Source organism: Balaenoptera ricei, chromosome 18, assembly GCF_028023285.1.
Source record: "Balaenoptera ricei isolate mBalRic1 chromosome 18, mBalRic1.hap2, whole genome shotgun sequence".
Taxonomy (NCBI): Eukaryota; Metazoa; Chordata; class Mammalia; order Artiodactyla; family Balaenopteridae; genus Balaenoptera; species Balaenoptera ricei.
The window spans coordinates 80,692,967-80,709,703 of NC_082656.1; the positions used below are offsets into that span (position 1 = coordinate 80,692,967).

The 16,737-nt window shown below is 42.2% G+C and overlaps 1 protein-coding gene across 2 annotated transcripts in view; it reads left to right on the top strand.

The window, feature by feature from the left end:
• The window catches only part of MYO16 (myosin XVI), a 554,921-nt gene that overhangs the window by 460,222 nt on the left and 77,962 nt on the right, over nucleotides 1-16,737 (top strand). For both annotated transcript variants that reach the window (XM_059902572.1, XM_059902571.1), the window contains exon 28: nucleotides 528-630. In XM_059902572.1, the coding sequence (XP_059758555.1) occupies nucleotides 528-630 (103 nt within the window). The remainder of the gene's footprint in view (nucleotides 1-527; nucleotides 631-16,737) is intronic.

Consider the following 16,737-nt stretch of genomic DNA (forward strand, 5'->3'; position numbering starts at 1 on the left):
AAAATGTCCTTCTAGAAGATTTAAAATACTCAGTATCTACTCAATGGGGAGGAAGCTTCTCTACCTCTCACTTAAATAAAACTTTTGGGTGTTTTGGCGTCCCTTTATTACAGATACTAACTACCTCTAGATTCACTCTCAATCACTAACAAAGAATGTTGGAATACCTTAAAAGGTGTATTTTAAGAGTATTCTAAAAATTTAAATGAGAACTAATAGATTCATATTCTTCCTCTTCGAAGTTTCTTTTGATAAAGGGTTTGCATCACTCCTGATAATATTAAAGATACATTACAGGATTGAGAGATATATTTGGTTCCTTTTAAAATCATTTTCCTTGTAAAGGATAAGGGCTGTTTCCTAGTGGTCCAATGTGAAATGCACAATGGATGGAGATTTGGGGGCACGTGGGATAAAGTAAGAATGGGAAAAGTTTCAGAAACAGGGTAACAAAGGCAACCCTGTTGAAGATAATCCTTTGATGACCAATTCAGTCATGGCTTTCCCGTCTCCACTGCTCTTTGCAGGTATAAGCCCTTGGCCGAGACCCTCCCGGACGACAAGAGGATGCTGCCGGCCGAGGAGAGATGCCGGCTGGCTCTGCAGCAGTGCCCGTTACCAGGCTGGCAGGTGGGTGACCTACAAGCTCCTACCAGAGCAGTTAGCGTTTCCAGTAGGTGAGCCGAGTCCCCACGGGGAGCTGCCCCCGTCTCACTGGCAAAAACAAACTGCTGTGATGTGTTTGGCAAAGAGAGATGCCAAGTGTAGTCCCTGGAAACATATCAGCCCTTCTGATTCACCGGTTTCGTCAGCAAACCCAGGATGAAGGAAGCTCGGAGCCTCTGTTTACAGCGTGGGGAGAAGTCCGGAAACCCCACTAAGTGTGCCCACATCCCAGACCCCAGTGCTGGTACCAGAACTTTCTGGAGTGTCTAAAAGAGAGCAGAAGTCAGAGGAGCCAAAACGGGGGGGATTGGAAGAGCCCAGGGGTCTGCTGGAGGGATAACCAGGCTCCCAGAAGGAGGAAGGAACAGGAGACGGAATCGCAGGGAGATGCTCCCCAGAGACTCAAGGGCACAGTTTGGATTTTGTTTAATCCCTGAAGCAACTCAGAATGCCACCGTGACTAGGGTTAGGAAGAGAAAGAGGAATTTGAAAAGTAAAAGAACTGAGAAGGTAATGTTAGAGCAATAACAGGAAACAGAATAGAGTCCGCGACACCACGAATTATTGCAAGTTCCTAGGTACAAAACATCTGAAAGTGCATTGGTGGTAGAGAGCTTGGTGGCCAATAGCTTTTTCAAAACATAACCATTACTGGAAAGCAGACATAAATCTCATAAATCTCATTCTTTAAAAATGAGAGGGAGATAGAGCATCTTCAAGTGAAAATGTATGATAGTTGATGAGGCCAGAAAAGAGTACTTTAGTGCAGAAATGACATGAAGAGAAGGTTCAGAATTGCTGCTGTGTCTGAAAGGGGCCCCGTGTGGGTCAGACAGGTATTGAATCCTGGATTGACGCGAACACCCTTATCTGTCTCTGATGAAGAAATAAGAACCTCGCATTTTAGCATCGGTGAGTAACGTTTTCGTCGTCTGTGCCACCCAACCTCTTTCTTGATGATCCTTTCCCCTGTTCTTTCCTTTTTCTACCTAATAATGGAGTTAAGCTTTAAATAGCGGTCTGAAGGAGGGCGCTCACACAGTCGGTAGTAGGCATGAACGCACATTTGTGCCAAAAGACTGGATAAAAAAAGGAGGAAAGAGGACTTGCTAACACAGAGTGATGTCAGCTAGCCCCGCTGCAGTCAGTGGCATAAGATGTGGGCTCACATGGAGAATTGTTCAACAAGCCTGTAGGCGGCGAAGTTATTTCAACTGACTCATTGTCAGAACTTTTAAGCCAGTACCTGAACAGTAGTGTTTCCTGAATATAGAACACGAAGATTTTCTCGTTGCATTTTGTTCTTTAAAAAAACACAGATAAGAATAATTTACTTTATTAATGTTGAGAAAGAAGGTTGACTTGTCGAGACGAAGTGAGGGAATCTGGGAGAATGATTCCACTGAGAGAGCGACTGGCAGGGACCATAACACCTGACCAGCCATCGTTCCTCCGAGACACCTGTGTAGAGTGTGAGGTCAGACCCGAGGCGGCAGGGTGGTGGGGAGCAACCCAACGCAGGCTGGCAGCTATCCCTCGTCCACGTGTGCTGGGACACTTGACAGTGCAGCTGGGGACGGTATGACACTGAATCCCACATACATTGGGACTTTGAAAAAGTGCATCAAAATAAAAAATGCGGAAGAGTTCCCATTTCATTACACTAGTTTATTTTCCCGCACTCTTTATCTCCCCAAAGGAGGCCAAAAATACAAGACAAAGAGAAAAAAGCAATGTATTCATTTGCTGATCATGTTTGCTTATGCGTTCCCTATTGAATAGTTAGGAAAGACAGCTTTCTCCAGCTTCTCTAAGATGTAACCTTTCATATACTTTATGCTATAAGACAAATCATTGACTTCACAGAAATAAAGCTTATTCACGTTTCACTCTTGTGCTAGTCAAACAGCAAATGAATTTTTTAAAAAAATTATTCATTACTGACCTAGAAAGGCAGACCCCTCAGTTTCAGAAACAAAGCATTTGTTCGAAATGCGGTGATAGTTACAGGCAGAGTTGTTACCACTCTCTTCTGGGAGGTTAATGAGGACGAGGGTTAAATAGGAGCTGTTTGCAGCAGCAGCAGGTCCTAACGGACGGTTCTTGTATGGGCGGCCTTATCCTCAAACTGCTGAGTCCAACGTACGTTTCTGGGAAGCCGCCCGTGTTCATCCTCTGGCTGTGAGTGGTTAGCGTGAGATTAATAGCTATTCTTCTCCAAGTTGTTTAGAAACGATGCTAGAACATAAAGGGATTGGAGTCATCCTTTGCTGCGTGAATCTGCGTAGAGTGTTAGCTAGAAATTCAGTTCTCTTAGCTAAAAATAGGATCCTTTCATTGTGGCTCTGATGGGTCTTGGGCATCTTGTGAGATTGCTTCCTTTCTCCCAGACACTGATCAGAGCCTGTGCAGGAAAGCCTCTGCATCGTCAGTAGCAGGAGTCTAGCCCCATTGTTCCTGTTCTTTTGCACGTTACAGCGATTCCATCAGTGGTGCTGAACACCGGGATTTCCTTCTGTTTCAGACGAGGAGAGACGTCTTCCCTTCGGTGTTGTGCGTTTGTTTACCAATCCATGTGTGCTGTTTATTGTTTATGTAGCCGTGGTTTGAAGTCAGTACGTGAGGCACTGGAAATCCTGATATTTCAGAAGTAACGATTCCTCTCATCCTTGGAATTTGTTACAACTATTTGTAGGGTTTTTTTGTTCTGTTTTGTTTGCTTTATTTGAGTTAAGCCCTATAACAGTGCCATGCAGAAGAAGGAAGGTAGGCAGTGAACAGGAATGACCTCATTTCAGACATGAGGAGGTCGTCTTAGAGCGAGGCATACGGATCAAAATACAAGGCGCGGCGAATATTTCGTTTCGGTGGGGAGGCCCCTTTGCTGGGACCAGACCCGGGTCTTCTGTGCTGTGTTCTTTCCACTGCACTCGCCTCGATCTGTATCTTTTCATGTAGGCACCGGAAGTCCCTTTCCTCAGACTACAGAACTTGAAAGGCATGGATTATGCATCCCGGCCTGAGCTTCGATCAGAGGCTCTGGTAGGTTCGTTTATGAGTCGGAGCAGATTGCTTCCTGTAGTTAGTGTGTTTTTTCTGTTTCTGATTCGCCCAGTAGATGCAGGAAAAACAAGCCGGCTGCTTCCCGTTGCTGGCGATTCTGATCGGAATGTTTCTTATGCAACCGTCAGCCCACTGACCCTTCAGCAGCCAGGGCTTTTGGAGGCTAGGTCCTGACTGCATTTTGCAAAGAAAAGGAGGAGAAGGAGAAAGGGAGAAAAGAAGGAATTGGACTCAAGGGAAGAAGCGTTTGACCCTGTCCAGTGTTTAATGTCAGCTCTAGTCTGAGAGCGGAGACCTAGATGCTCCGGGCGTCCGGAGGAAACAGCAGGCGTGGCGACGATTCTCAGTGCAGATGCGAGTCTAGGGGACGCTCGCCTCGTGTTCACCCCTCGGGCAAAGGCAGGTGGAGAACAGCCCTGCTAAAGCATGCAGGTTGCCAGCTTTGCTCGCGACCAAGTCCCCCCCTCCCTGTCCTCCGCTTGTCCTCCCTCCTGAGGTTGCCCACCTTCGACCAAGTTGCTGCCTGTCTGTCCTCCACCATCCGAGGAGGCCGCAACTGCCCGGTTTGCTGCTGTATCTCCAGCACCGGTGACGGAAAGATGCAGGCAGACACTCTGTGCAGATGTGCAGGGCCAACAAATGAGTCTGTGTCCATAAGAAGCCACCAAACCTACGCTATAGTTTAGAGACGAGTATACACAGACGTACACGAATTTTTAAAACCTGGAACAATTCACAGAAACTTAACAGTACTAATATCTGGGGAATGGTTTTAGAATGAGAATCAAATGGAATTTTTAGCTTGTATCTATGTTTAGAAGGTACATATATCTATGCATTACTCCTGTAATTACAAATGACTTTTAAAATTTGTAGCCACTCCCTAAGTACAGTTTAAGTGGAATATTGTGTAGGGTCAGCTTAATTATTTTAAGCTTTTATGAAAAAAACGGTAAATCACACTGACCGTGCTTTCCCTAAAGCATTTTTGTTTCCAAAAAATAATTAACCTGTTGCATAATTTACACCACCGGCCCTTTCTTCTCAAAGGCATCTTCACAGGATTCGAACTGGTCCCCACAAGTTTGGGCAGACTCACTCAGGCCATTACTCCCTTTACATACTCAGCCTCACTGCTTTAACAGAAGGGGGTTTTAATTTGACGAAAAGTGAAGAAAAATCATGAGGTAGTGATGGCTGGAAAAGCATCCTGTTTGGTGATGGTTTCTTGTTCATGTTGATGAAATGACATATTTTAAAAATATGCTGGACGAATCAGAGCTTTATCCTTATTTCAAGGCAGAATTTAAGTTGCTCAAAAAGAAATAGAAGGTTCTTGAAATGATTTGAGTGGACTCTACATGACTGCCTTCCGGGACTGTATTCTGTCTTGAAATGATTTGATTGACTCTACATGACTGCCTTCCAGGACTGTATTCTGTCTCAGCAGAGGTATTTTTCTTTATGAGACAGAGAGTCCGTGGAGTACTTCGTTTGTGGTGAAAAAAAAATCTAAACAGCTTGAAAACAAGTTAAGTTAAGCTGCTAGTTATTAACCTTCTACTATTTGGCGTTTTTTAAATTATTCAGGTATTTCATTTATTTAAATATATACATTTTTAATTCAGTCCCATTTTATTTATTTTTTTTATAAGATATGTGAGGTACATCCTTAACTTTTTTTTTTTTTTTTTTTAATTTATTTATGGCTGTGTTGGGTCTTCGTTTCTGTGCTAGGGCTTCCTCTAGTTGCGGCGAGCGGGGGCCACTCTTCATCGCGGTGCGCGGGCCTCTCACTGTCGCGGCCTCTCTTGTTGCGGAGCACAGGCTCCAGACGCGCAGGCTCAGTAATTGTGGCTCACGGGCCTAGTTGCTCCGCGGCATGTGGGATCTTCCCAGACCAGGGCTCGAACCCGTGTCCCCTGCGTTGGCAGGCAGATTCTCAACCACTGCGCCACCAGGGAAGCCCCCAGTCCCACTTTAAAAGGTAACTTTAAAAATAATCCCTCCGGACTGTGTACATTTAATCAAACACTTTCTGCCCTGATTTCCCCCAGCCATAGACCAGCGACCGGCAGGCACTTCGGCTCACGTGAAACATTCTTGTTTTGCCATGTTATGTCATTTATATAAAGGGAAAACTTTTGAAACTAATTCTAAGTGGAAAAATAAATGGTATCATCTGATTTTCACACATTTTATATGAATCAACTGGTTAGAGGATGCTTTCTTCTGTGTAGTTATTTGAATGCTATATTCATTTTAGAGCCATCTGGAGGGTGACGAAGAGAGAAACAAATCTGTTAGAGCCCGTTCACGGGTGCCGGGGTGCCGTGCATTCCCCAGCGCTGGTAGGGCCCAGGGGGAGCCGGGCTGGGGGATGGCTGACCCCCACTTAGCAAGGCTTCCACAGGGATAGGTTGCACTGTCGTTCCAGACTTTTCTAGAACTTTGGGGTGAGAGGAGCTTTGCGGACAAGCAGAGTGTCCTGTGTGACACCTGTTGCAGGACAGCGTGGAAGGAGAAATTTCGATGATAACCTGAGAGGGACTTGACGTTTCCTCTAAGGCTGTACGAATGGGGGGTCAGACACGGGAAGGCTGCCGGTGACTCGCTCAAGATGGTACAGACAGGAAGTAAGAAACGCAGTTAGCACTTTAACTTGATCTCAACTACCCACCTGATATGATTCCTACTCCTTGTGTGCGTGAGAGAGAGAGAGAAAGGAAGAGAGGCTCTGAAGGAAGTAACAAAGGGCAGACGCCACAGTCAATGAAATATACGTTTCCTGTTTGTGCTTATTCACTAACAGAAACAATTACAGGCCTTCCCTGGCGCTACCGCTGCAGGGGGCACGGGTTCGATCCCTGTTCAGGGAACTGATCTCACATGCCAAGTGACGTGGCCAAAAACATAAATAAATTAATTAAAAAACAATTACAATAATTATTTTCTTCATCATCATCCTCTAGTGTAATTTTCATTCCTTATATCTTCTCATGTAAGGCATGGCCTACATTCCACTGCGTGTCTCTCTAAAATATACGGCCTTGGAAGGATTCACTCTGACAGTACTAAGAATTGCAAGATTAACATAACATTAAATAAAATCATTGGATGAAGGAGCGATTAATTCATTAATCTGAAATAGTCCTGTAGAGAAAAGATAATAAAAGTAAGAGCAGGAAACTGTTAAAAGTTTTAAACATGCTCTACTTTCTTTACATCTTTGAAGATGAGACCATCGTATAAGGGCCCTTGGCTCTTATTAGCACAATAAATTAATGGTTTATAGCCTTTGTTTTATTACTCGAGGGGCACTTCATAAATCAACCATAAGTTCAAGCTAGAAAATAGCCTATAAAATTACTCTTTCTCTCATATTCCTCCTCTTTCTCTGGCATTATTAATGTTGAAAATAATAAAAATTAGGGATCTAAGAGTATCTCTTGGTACTATGTTCATTGTGACTGGGAAGTACTATATATATGCACGTATACGTGTTTCCTTTTTTCTCATGTACTAAACACGTACGTATACACATATATATGAATATACTTTTGTTATAGTGTCCAATCTTTATAAGAAACTTGAAAATTAGAGAAGAAAATATAGATCACCCACAACTGAACTACCTAAAGATAATTACTCCAAACTCTTGGTGCGTATTCACTCATTATTTAAAAATAACATTACAGATGTTTGATTCTTGGACAGTGTGTCTCCCTTTTCACTCTGAACTTTATTGAGGACAAATATCACATCTCTTTTTTTCTTATATATTTTCACACACACGTGTGTGTGTGTGTGTGTGTGTGTGTGTGTGTGTTTCACGATCACATCTCCTGGGATCTGGGTCATAGTAGACAACCAGTGTTTGTTAAATGAATGAACAAACGAACCTCCTACCTATTATCACGTTTCTTTTGGAAAGGAAAGTATCCACAATCGAGTCTGGCTGATATGTGTGATAGTTTCTTTCTTAAAGTCATTTTATGTTTTCCCTCTCAGCCTCATTAAGCAAAAGGCTTAGTGTAATATCTGGCACTCAACCATTGCTAAATGAGAACAGGGTATGCCTATGGCTAATGCAATTTTCAGGTCTTAGGAATCAATCTACTTTCTTCTAACTCCAGGTCAACAAGCCTTACTGAGCACCGTTTGTGTCCTGAAATTCCACAGGCAGTTGTGATGCAATGTTAAGGAGGAATGGCCTGTCCCCCTCACGGGGGTCTTACAGTCTAGTCTGGGGGGGATGGGAGGGTGTACCATGAGCAGTAAATGAATAAATAATTACAGGTTAGGGTCCTGTAACTCCTCACTGGGAGGGAACCAGGGTGGACACCGTGATGGCGAATCCCAGGGTCCCTAGCTCAGGTGGGCGGGGATCATAACGGGCATCTCCACAGCCACCACGTTCAGGCGGAGACCTGAGGGCTGGAAAGGAACCGGTCACGTGATGGGGCAGGAAGCAGGGTGGGGCGGGAGCCCTCTGTGCTGTCCTGAGGGGAGGGCAGCCCAAGAGAAGAAAGCTGATGGGAGCAGGATGGTGGAGCCCCGAACACCCACCGGTGACAAGGGGAGAGACCACACTGTGGGGCAGTGTTTCTCAGCCTTTGTTATTTCACTGTCGCTCCCCTGCATGGAAAAAAATGAATGAGAGAATAGGACTGGGGGACACAATCTTAGCTGTTACAATGGTTTGTGGCCCCTCAAGGATCAATCTTCCTGGACAGGCTTGGCTCTTGACAACTACTGAAAGAGTGGCAGTCCTGCCTATGCCTGATCCAGGTCCATCTCTCCTGCGTCAGTCTAGTCTTCCCCACTCCAGATTGATGTCGTCACTCAATAAGCCCTTATATTAAGCACCTGTTGTATGCCACAAATCTTGTCATAGCTAAGGGGGGTTTTGCCCATCAGGAGCCAATGTCACCCTCTGAGGCAGAATCCACCTTGCTGAGAATGGATGCTTAGAGGGACGCAGGGGGACTTGTATGAGCAAAGCACAGTGTTCTACTTCAAGTTCAACGTGAAGCCATGGATGAGCTTTAAGGAGGGTGTCAACATGATCTGATTTAGGCTTTAAACATGAAAAAACATATCATTGGAAAGCAAGACTAGAGCTGGGAAGCCAGGCAGTAAACTTAAGGTGGTAACCTACATGAGATAGAGCAGGGGTAGATGGACAGAGAGGGTAGCTGAGGCGGAGAAGGGACGGGACCTCACAGGGACCTTCAATCAACAGTCTTATCACATTTAACTGACTCAAAGAGTAAACTCTCTTTTAAAACCAGCACATAAGTTTAGGTCAGGAATATGCTCAAGCTCTTTTTTTTTTTTTTTTTAAACATCTTTATTGGAGTATAATTGCTTTACAATGGTGTGTTAGTTTCTGCTTTATAACAAAGTGAATCAGTTATACATATACATATAACCCCATATCTCCTCCCTCTTGCATCTCCCTCCCTCCCACCCTCCCTATCCCACCCCTCTAGGTGGTCCCAAAGCACCGAGCTGATCTCCCTGTGCTATTTGGTTGCTTCCCACTAGCTATCTATTTTACGTTTGGTAGTGTATATATGTCCATGCCACTCTCTCACTTTGTCACAACTTCCCCTTCCCCTTCCCCATATCCTCAAGTCCATTCTCTAGTAGGTCTGTGTCTTTATTCCCGTCTTACCACTAGGTTCTTCATGACCTTTTTTTTTTTTTTCCTTAGATTCCATATATATGTGTTAGCATACTGTATTTGTTTTTCTCTTTCTGACTTACTTCACTCTGTGTGACAGACTCTAACTCCATCCACCTCACTACAAATAACTCAATTTCATTTCTTTTTATGGCTAAGTAATATTCCATTGTAAGCTCTTATGTGCAGGTGTGAATTTGCTGCACAAAATAGGTGTGGAGCTCCAAAAGATGGAAAAGACCATATGATATTGCTTATATGTGGAATCTAAAAAAAAAAAAAGGTACAAATGAACTTATTTACAAAACAGAGATAGAGTCACAGATGTAGAAAACAAACTTATGGTTCCCAGGGGGGAAAGGGGGGGAGTAGTGTGTATATTGACATATACACACTACTATATATAAAATAGATAACTAATAAGGACCTACTGTATAGCACAGGGAACTCTACTCAATAATCTGTAATGGCCTATACAGGAAAAGAATCTACAAAAAGAGTGGATACATGTATACGTATAACTGATTCACTTTGCTGTACACCTGAAACTAACACAGCATTGTAAATCAACTCTACTCCAATAAAAATTATAAAAAAAAGATGGAAAGGACCTGGCCCTCTTGGAGTTGAAAGCAGAAGACAGTTCACAAAAATAAACATAGATGAGTCTCTAAGCAAACATGAACACACCACAGAACATTAGGAAAGCTAGGTAATTTTTTAAAAATCTAAAAATCTAAAAGTACTCTTAAAGAAGAACAATATAAGATCACATGATCAGGATGAAGGTCTATGAGGATTCCTATTTTTAGAAGTAAAGCAAACCTCAAAGTACGTAAATGGCAGGAACGTGGCTGTTGCTGGTGGTGGCAATGCTCCCTGAGTCGGTGTCTGTACACACCCCGGTGAGGACAACGGCTCTGATGGTGTTTATGCTGCCGTTAATCATTTATGACGTCACATTCCACAGGGCAGGTGAATATTATTGACATTATTGAGCCCATTTTGTTAAGACAGACTAAATGTGCTCCTTCAATGAATCCATTAACTTATCCAGTGCACTTTCCTCTGTGATTTTGGAGCTAATCAGCCTCGTCTGGGTTTGGCACTGGTTTGCTTTTCACAATGTGTCGCTATGGGGTGAAGAGATTTGTTTCCTCTGTTAAGCACTCTTGACCATATTGGTACGATTTCCATAATGAAATAATACATAGGATCACATAGTGCGTAATTCACTCGTAAGCACAAAATAGTAGTTTTTATTCATCACTGCTTGCTGTACAGGTCATACTGTTCTAGGTGAGAGTAATTAATTTTTCTTAACCTGTAATTATATGTAATTCGAGCCAAACCACTTTCTTCAAATACCAGAAGATACAGTACTCTTTTAGATGTGTGTAGCTGTAATTATCTTTTCTGCGTTGAAGTTAAACTTCAAGAATAGTCTATTTATAACAAAGAGAAAAGAACTTGTATTTTAGTACAAATGTATCCTTTGAGGATGTTTAAAAGTACATTCAGAGCCAGACTGAACATTAGAATATTTATATTTAGTAGTTTTTCAAAGCCACCATGAAAATGTAAAATCTTGAAGTATTATTAATAAATATAAATATGCAAAATAGTGGTCTTCTGTAGAAACTTAAGGAATCCAAGAAGCAAATGGGGGAAATATGTGAATTCAGCCTGGAAAAGGTGGCTTTTAGTTAAATGGTTGTTTTACTGAGCTTCCTCAAAGGATAAAGCAGATTCTGTCCATCCTTGTGGTCCTAGAGGCTGGCACAGTGCCTGGTATTAGGAAAGCCCTAGGCACATGTTTGATTTATGACTGGAGGGATGGAGGGGTGGATAGATAGAAGGATGGAGGGATGGATGGAAGGATGGAGGAATGAAGGGAGGGATGGAGGGATGGAAGGATGGATGGAGGGATGGAAGGATGGATGGAGGGATGTAGGGACAGATGGGTAGATGGGTGGAAGGATGGAGGGATGGAGGGATGGAAGGATGGATGGAGGGATGGGTGGAAGGATGGAGGGATGGAGGGATGGAAGGATGGATGGAGGGATGGGTGGAAGGATGGAGGGATGGAGGGATGGAAGGATGGATGAAGGGATTGATGGAAGGATGGAGGGATGGATAGAGGGATAGGTGGAAGGATGGAGGCATGGAAGGATGAATGGAGGGATGGGTAGAAGGATGGAGGGATGGGGGATGGATGGAGGGACAGATGGGTGGATGGACGAATGGTGAGTGAATAGATGGATGAGACAGACAGATGGTAGGATAGGTGGGTGAATAAATGTGAGACAGGAAAACCAGGAAAAGATATAAGATACAATGCACCTAAGTACTACGTGAAAATGATAAATAACCAGAGATGTGTGAAGGACTGTCCATAGCGTGCCTGTGGAAATGCTGGGGTTTGGGAGGCTGCTTCTGTTTGAAAGAGATTACCTGGTAGGTACAGAAAGTGCTCTGCATGGTAAAGAGGAGAAAGATCTGTGTTTTAAAGGAACACAGTGACATTCTCAGATCAGCAGGAAGAAAAACAAGTCTGATGGGAGAGAGACACAGACATCAAAACACATAAAAAAGTGTGTTGTTCTTATGATTGCCAATAAAGCTATTTTAAAAACTGAACAGATTGACATTGGTAGGGCACTTTAAGAGATAGATACCAGGGCATTTTTTGAAATTCTAATATTACAGTAAAAGAAGTTGACTATTTTTAATCTAGCTATGATATATCTTGTCTTTAAATGGGAAGTATTTGTTTGAACAATGCTTAATGTTTTTAGAGCAAAGGAGATTAAAATTTTTAAAGAATCATTTTTTTGTCTGTAATAACAAGGATAAAGCACTTTGCAGCAAAAATATAAGCATCCACAATAAACTATTTCTCATTAAAATATAATCTGGTAATTATATGAGGTAATTATTAATAAAAACCTTCCAATAATATGACATACAATACATACGAGACATACGAGATAGCATCTAACATAACAATGGCAGCAGCGGTGACACCATTCAGTAAGAACTCTGTGCTCAGATGCTGTAGGCCCTTGATACTGTCTGTGCAAGCCTTGAATTGGTTTCTGCTCTCAGGGAGTACGTGGGAAGTTAGAATAACAGTCAATAGCATCTCTTTTAGAGGAGTGAAATGTGTTAGATCTTCAGAGATTAATAGAGATCATATTATGGAGGGCTTTGAATGCTAAGCCCTAAAGTATGCATTTTAGCTTAGAGGCAGTATAAAACCATGGAAGGTTTCTGGAATATTAATAAATTGGAGGCAGTGGGCAAGGTGAGTCCAAGAGTAGGTAAAGAATTAGAGGATGAAATAGGTCCTAGATTTTGGTTTACAATTATACCAGAATGTGATGGCACCAGAAATATGAAATTTAACATCTTTGTTTCTTGAACTGCATGAGATGCATTTTTATAAAATGAATGAATTCATATAGTTTAAACAGATATAATTTTTTAAAGATTCATTTATTTGAAATAAATTAAATATCTGAGTTCATGTTGTAGCTCGTGTCCATTAAAATCACTTTCTTTGAAATTCTGCTTTTTTCCATTTTGTCATTCCATCTACTTTCCTTCACCCAATATGTCTAAACTATGACCTTTATATTTTTCCAACATTATTCTAGTCCACAAATACTTCACAGTCAAGTTGAACATTCAGACAGGTATACCAATAATGACAAAACCGGGAATTCAGTGGTATTCTAGAGCTATCTACAAGGTACATTAGTGACATAGACACACTACTGTAATGAATTCATTGTTATAAAGTATGCACTAGACTGAGAGTTCATGAAGCCATCTGTGTTTTGAAGGATGAACAGGGGCTTATCAAGTCGATGATTTAGAGAGAGATGAAGACAAATAAACAGTATACGTTAAGCCAGAGGATTAAAAACAAGTTCCCATTTTGGAACAGTAAGAACTACGATATAGTTTGAGAAAAGATAAACTTGAATGCGTTGAAAACGGATCTTACTACAGAAAGTCTAACAAACATTTCAAAAGAGTTTGAGCGTTATCCTGAAAATCATGACCTGCTATTAAATAATTTTAAGCGTGAAAGTAACATAGCGAGATGGATGTTTAGAAAGATCACTCTGAAGATAGTTCTGCCCGTGGGCTGCCAATCAGCGAGGGGTGGTCAGATGGGGGACGTCCCTAAAAAGGTGAGGCCGGTGATGTGCACTTCCTGCCATGGGAACGGGAAGTGTGGGTCCCTTTACGCTCCCAAGAAGGGCAGCCCTCCTCTGCGTCTGCGCCTCTGTGATTGAAAGCAGTGATCAGTGATGCTGATGAAGGAAAGGAGCGGCAGGGGAGGAACCTCACAGGTGCCCTCCACACCCCTCTCTACTGCAGCGTCCAGGCCGCCTGCGCTCCATGGCAACCGCCCATCCAGCCCTTGTCTGTGCTCCCACAGCCTACGCCTCTAAAACAATCCCTGGAAACTGTAGCGGTGATTGGAACTTTCCAAGTCCTCGATGACAATTGTGTGTAATCTTTTAAAATCTGTCACTTCAAAGAAGAAAAAAAAACCCCAAAAAAACCTAATGGTTTTCTAATAAAAATAGCGATGACTCTAATTCACAGGTGGTTTACTTTTACAGGCGTCAGAAGGACGTTAACATTTTCATCTCACATAGGAGACGATGCATCTAGGAGTTGCAGCCTGCGTCTAGGGAGCACAGAAGCAGAGGACTCAGTAGGAGAACGTGTCAACCTCTCCTTTTCTCTGGTTGTGAGAGCATCTTTTTATAAGAGAATGCAGCCAAAATCAAGAATGTAGGTGATCTGAACATTTGGTCTCATTCCGATGAATCTTAATTTGTTGGATTTGATATAGCATACTAAGGCACTGATTACAGAGAAACTGTACATGAATTCATCACAGGGACAAAATTAAAATGGCCGACACTTTTCTCCTAGTCAGTGTCATTAATAGACAATGTAAATCCTTGAAAATTTTGGGAGCTTGTCTGGGTTTTCCTGATGAAGATAGATTCCTAGATTTATGTCTCGCTAATCCATGGTATCAGTGAGAGTAGAGGCCATAAGGACTAAAATGTATTATTCAGAATGGTTTCTGAGGAAGGAATCCGAAATACTACTAAATAGCTAATTTCATTCTTTAAGGAGAAAGAAACATTTACTAAAAGACCAGCACAGCCAAACATGCTAAAATTTCTAGCGAGCACCTCCAGATATAGGTGAGATAAGTCATGTGGTAAGCAATAAAAATAAAGAATGAATGAATGACTCTACCTGTTGGATAACTGTAAAGTAAACCCAAATAGCTAAATAAAATTTTTTTTTAAATCATCCGAATGCGATGGTAGTACAATACCCAGCCATTTCCACAAAGTCTTCAGCTGTGTCTTAGCAGGACACTGGCAGTGTGGATTCAGACTCCCTTCCTCCCCTCCTCCCACTGAATCAGAAACCCAGAAGCCCTCCTCACTCACAAAGCCCTTGGCTTTACCTGTGCAGGGAGAATTTCCATGAGCGTAACCACACCAGAATCTCACAAGGAGCTTGGGAGCGGCCCGTCCTCTGGCTCCCACCTTCCCTGTGTCTGCCTCTCTAGCATCCCACCTTCCCTCGCACGTGTCCTGTGACTCACATTGCCATCCTCTCCTCGTAATCCCAAACCGTGGATCCCAGCAACACCTCCTTTTTTGCTGCCTCCGAGTCTGGCCTGACAGGCAGATCTGCCATGTGAAACACTCAGACCACTTCTGAACTACCCACTCTTGAGTCTTATGAAATTTCTAATCATTGTGAGAAAATCCATTTCATCCATGTTTACTCCCCTTCAAATTTAGCTTTCCTATGTGACCTGAAAACTGCCTATTTCCTGAAAATACTCCACTACGAGGTTTCACTTTTTCTCATCTTCCTTGTCTTGGTGGAGGAGAGGGGTGCAGCTGAATCATTGCCCCCAGCGTTCTGTCTTATGTTTTTTTCTTTTATTTCCTCCATGGTTTATCCTGTCACCTACTGAGTTCCAGGACTTATTTCCAGCTTTTTGATGAATGACTTCCAGGCCTGGCTTATGTGTTCATTGCCCATCATACCTTCTTTTCATCCTTGAGGACATTATCATCTGTCTCTGTGACTCATCTTATCCTAAGACCTCAGAATTCTTTGTCTTCTGTTTCTAATCTGAATCCACCTTCCCCACAACCCCACCACTTGTGAAGTGCAAGAATTCATATTCTTCAGGAGATGTAAATATACATGTGCAATGGCAAATACCTAATGCCATTGTGAATAAGTGAAACAAAGAATCATTCATAGGGTGCTGTGGGAACACAAATGAAGGTCACCCAAGCCCTACTGGACGTGGAGAAAAGGATATCAAAAATCCACTCCTGGAGGTGGGGTAAAAGATAAATAGAGGTTGGCCAACAGACAAGCAACAGTTGTAGAATCTTCCAAACCCAAATCATTGATTTCATTATACTGTCCTGCTCACAGCCAAGCCCAACAATCCATTCTCTGGCCAGTTTCAAGCAGGAACTTTATAAATTTTGAATACAGTTTCCAAAATTATTTTTATAAAAGTTAGACGGGATCCTCTTTAAATCTTCTAGTGTATACCCAGTGTTCACAGGAAAATGTCTGTTCTTCACAATGTGGCCACCGGTTACATGTTTAGCCTCTTCCCTCATCACTCTCCACAGGGCTGCACCTCAGGATGGTTTGTCGTCTTCTGTTCCTTGCCTAGTTTTTCTGTCCCACATTCATCTTTTCCCATCATCCCTGGAAAATTTTTATATCCCCAAATCTAGCACAATTCTCAAGATAAACCTACTTTGATTTTTGGAACGGCTGTTAGAAATGTCACTAGATGATCTTATTTGCAAAGCAGAAATAGAGACACAGACGTAGAGAACAAATGTATGCATACCAAGGGGAAAAGGGTTGTTGGTGGGATGAACTGGGAGATTGGGATTGATACATGTACACTATTGATACTATGTATAAAATAGATAACTAATGAGAACCTACTGTATAGCACAGGGAGCTCTACTCAGTGCTCTTTGGTGACCTAAATGGGAAGGAAATCCAAAAAAGAGGGGATATATGTATACATATAGCTGATTCACTTTGCTGTACAGTAGAAACTAATACAACATTGTAAAGCGACTATACTCCAATAAAAATTTTAAAAATAAAATAAAACAGTTGATTAAAAAAAAAAAAAAAAAGAACAGGGTAAGGAGTAAAAATAAATCATAATCCAATCCAAAACCAAAAAAAAAGAAATGTCGCTAGAAGAGGTC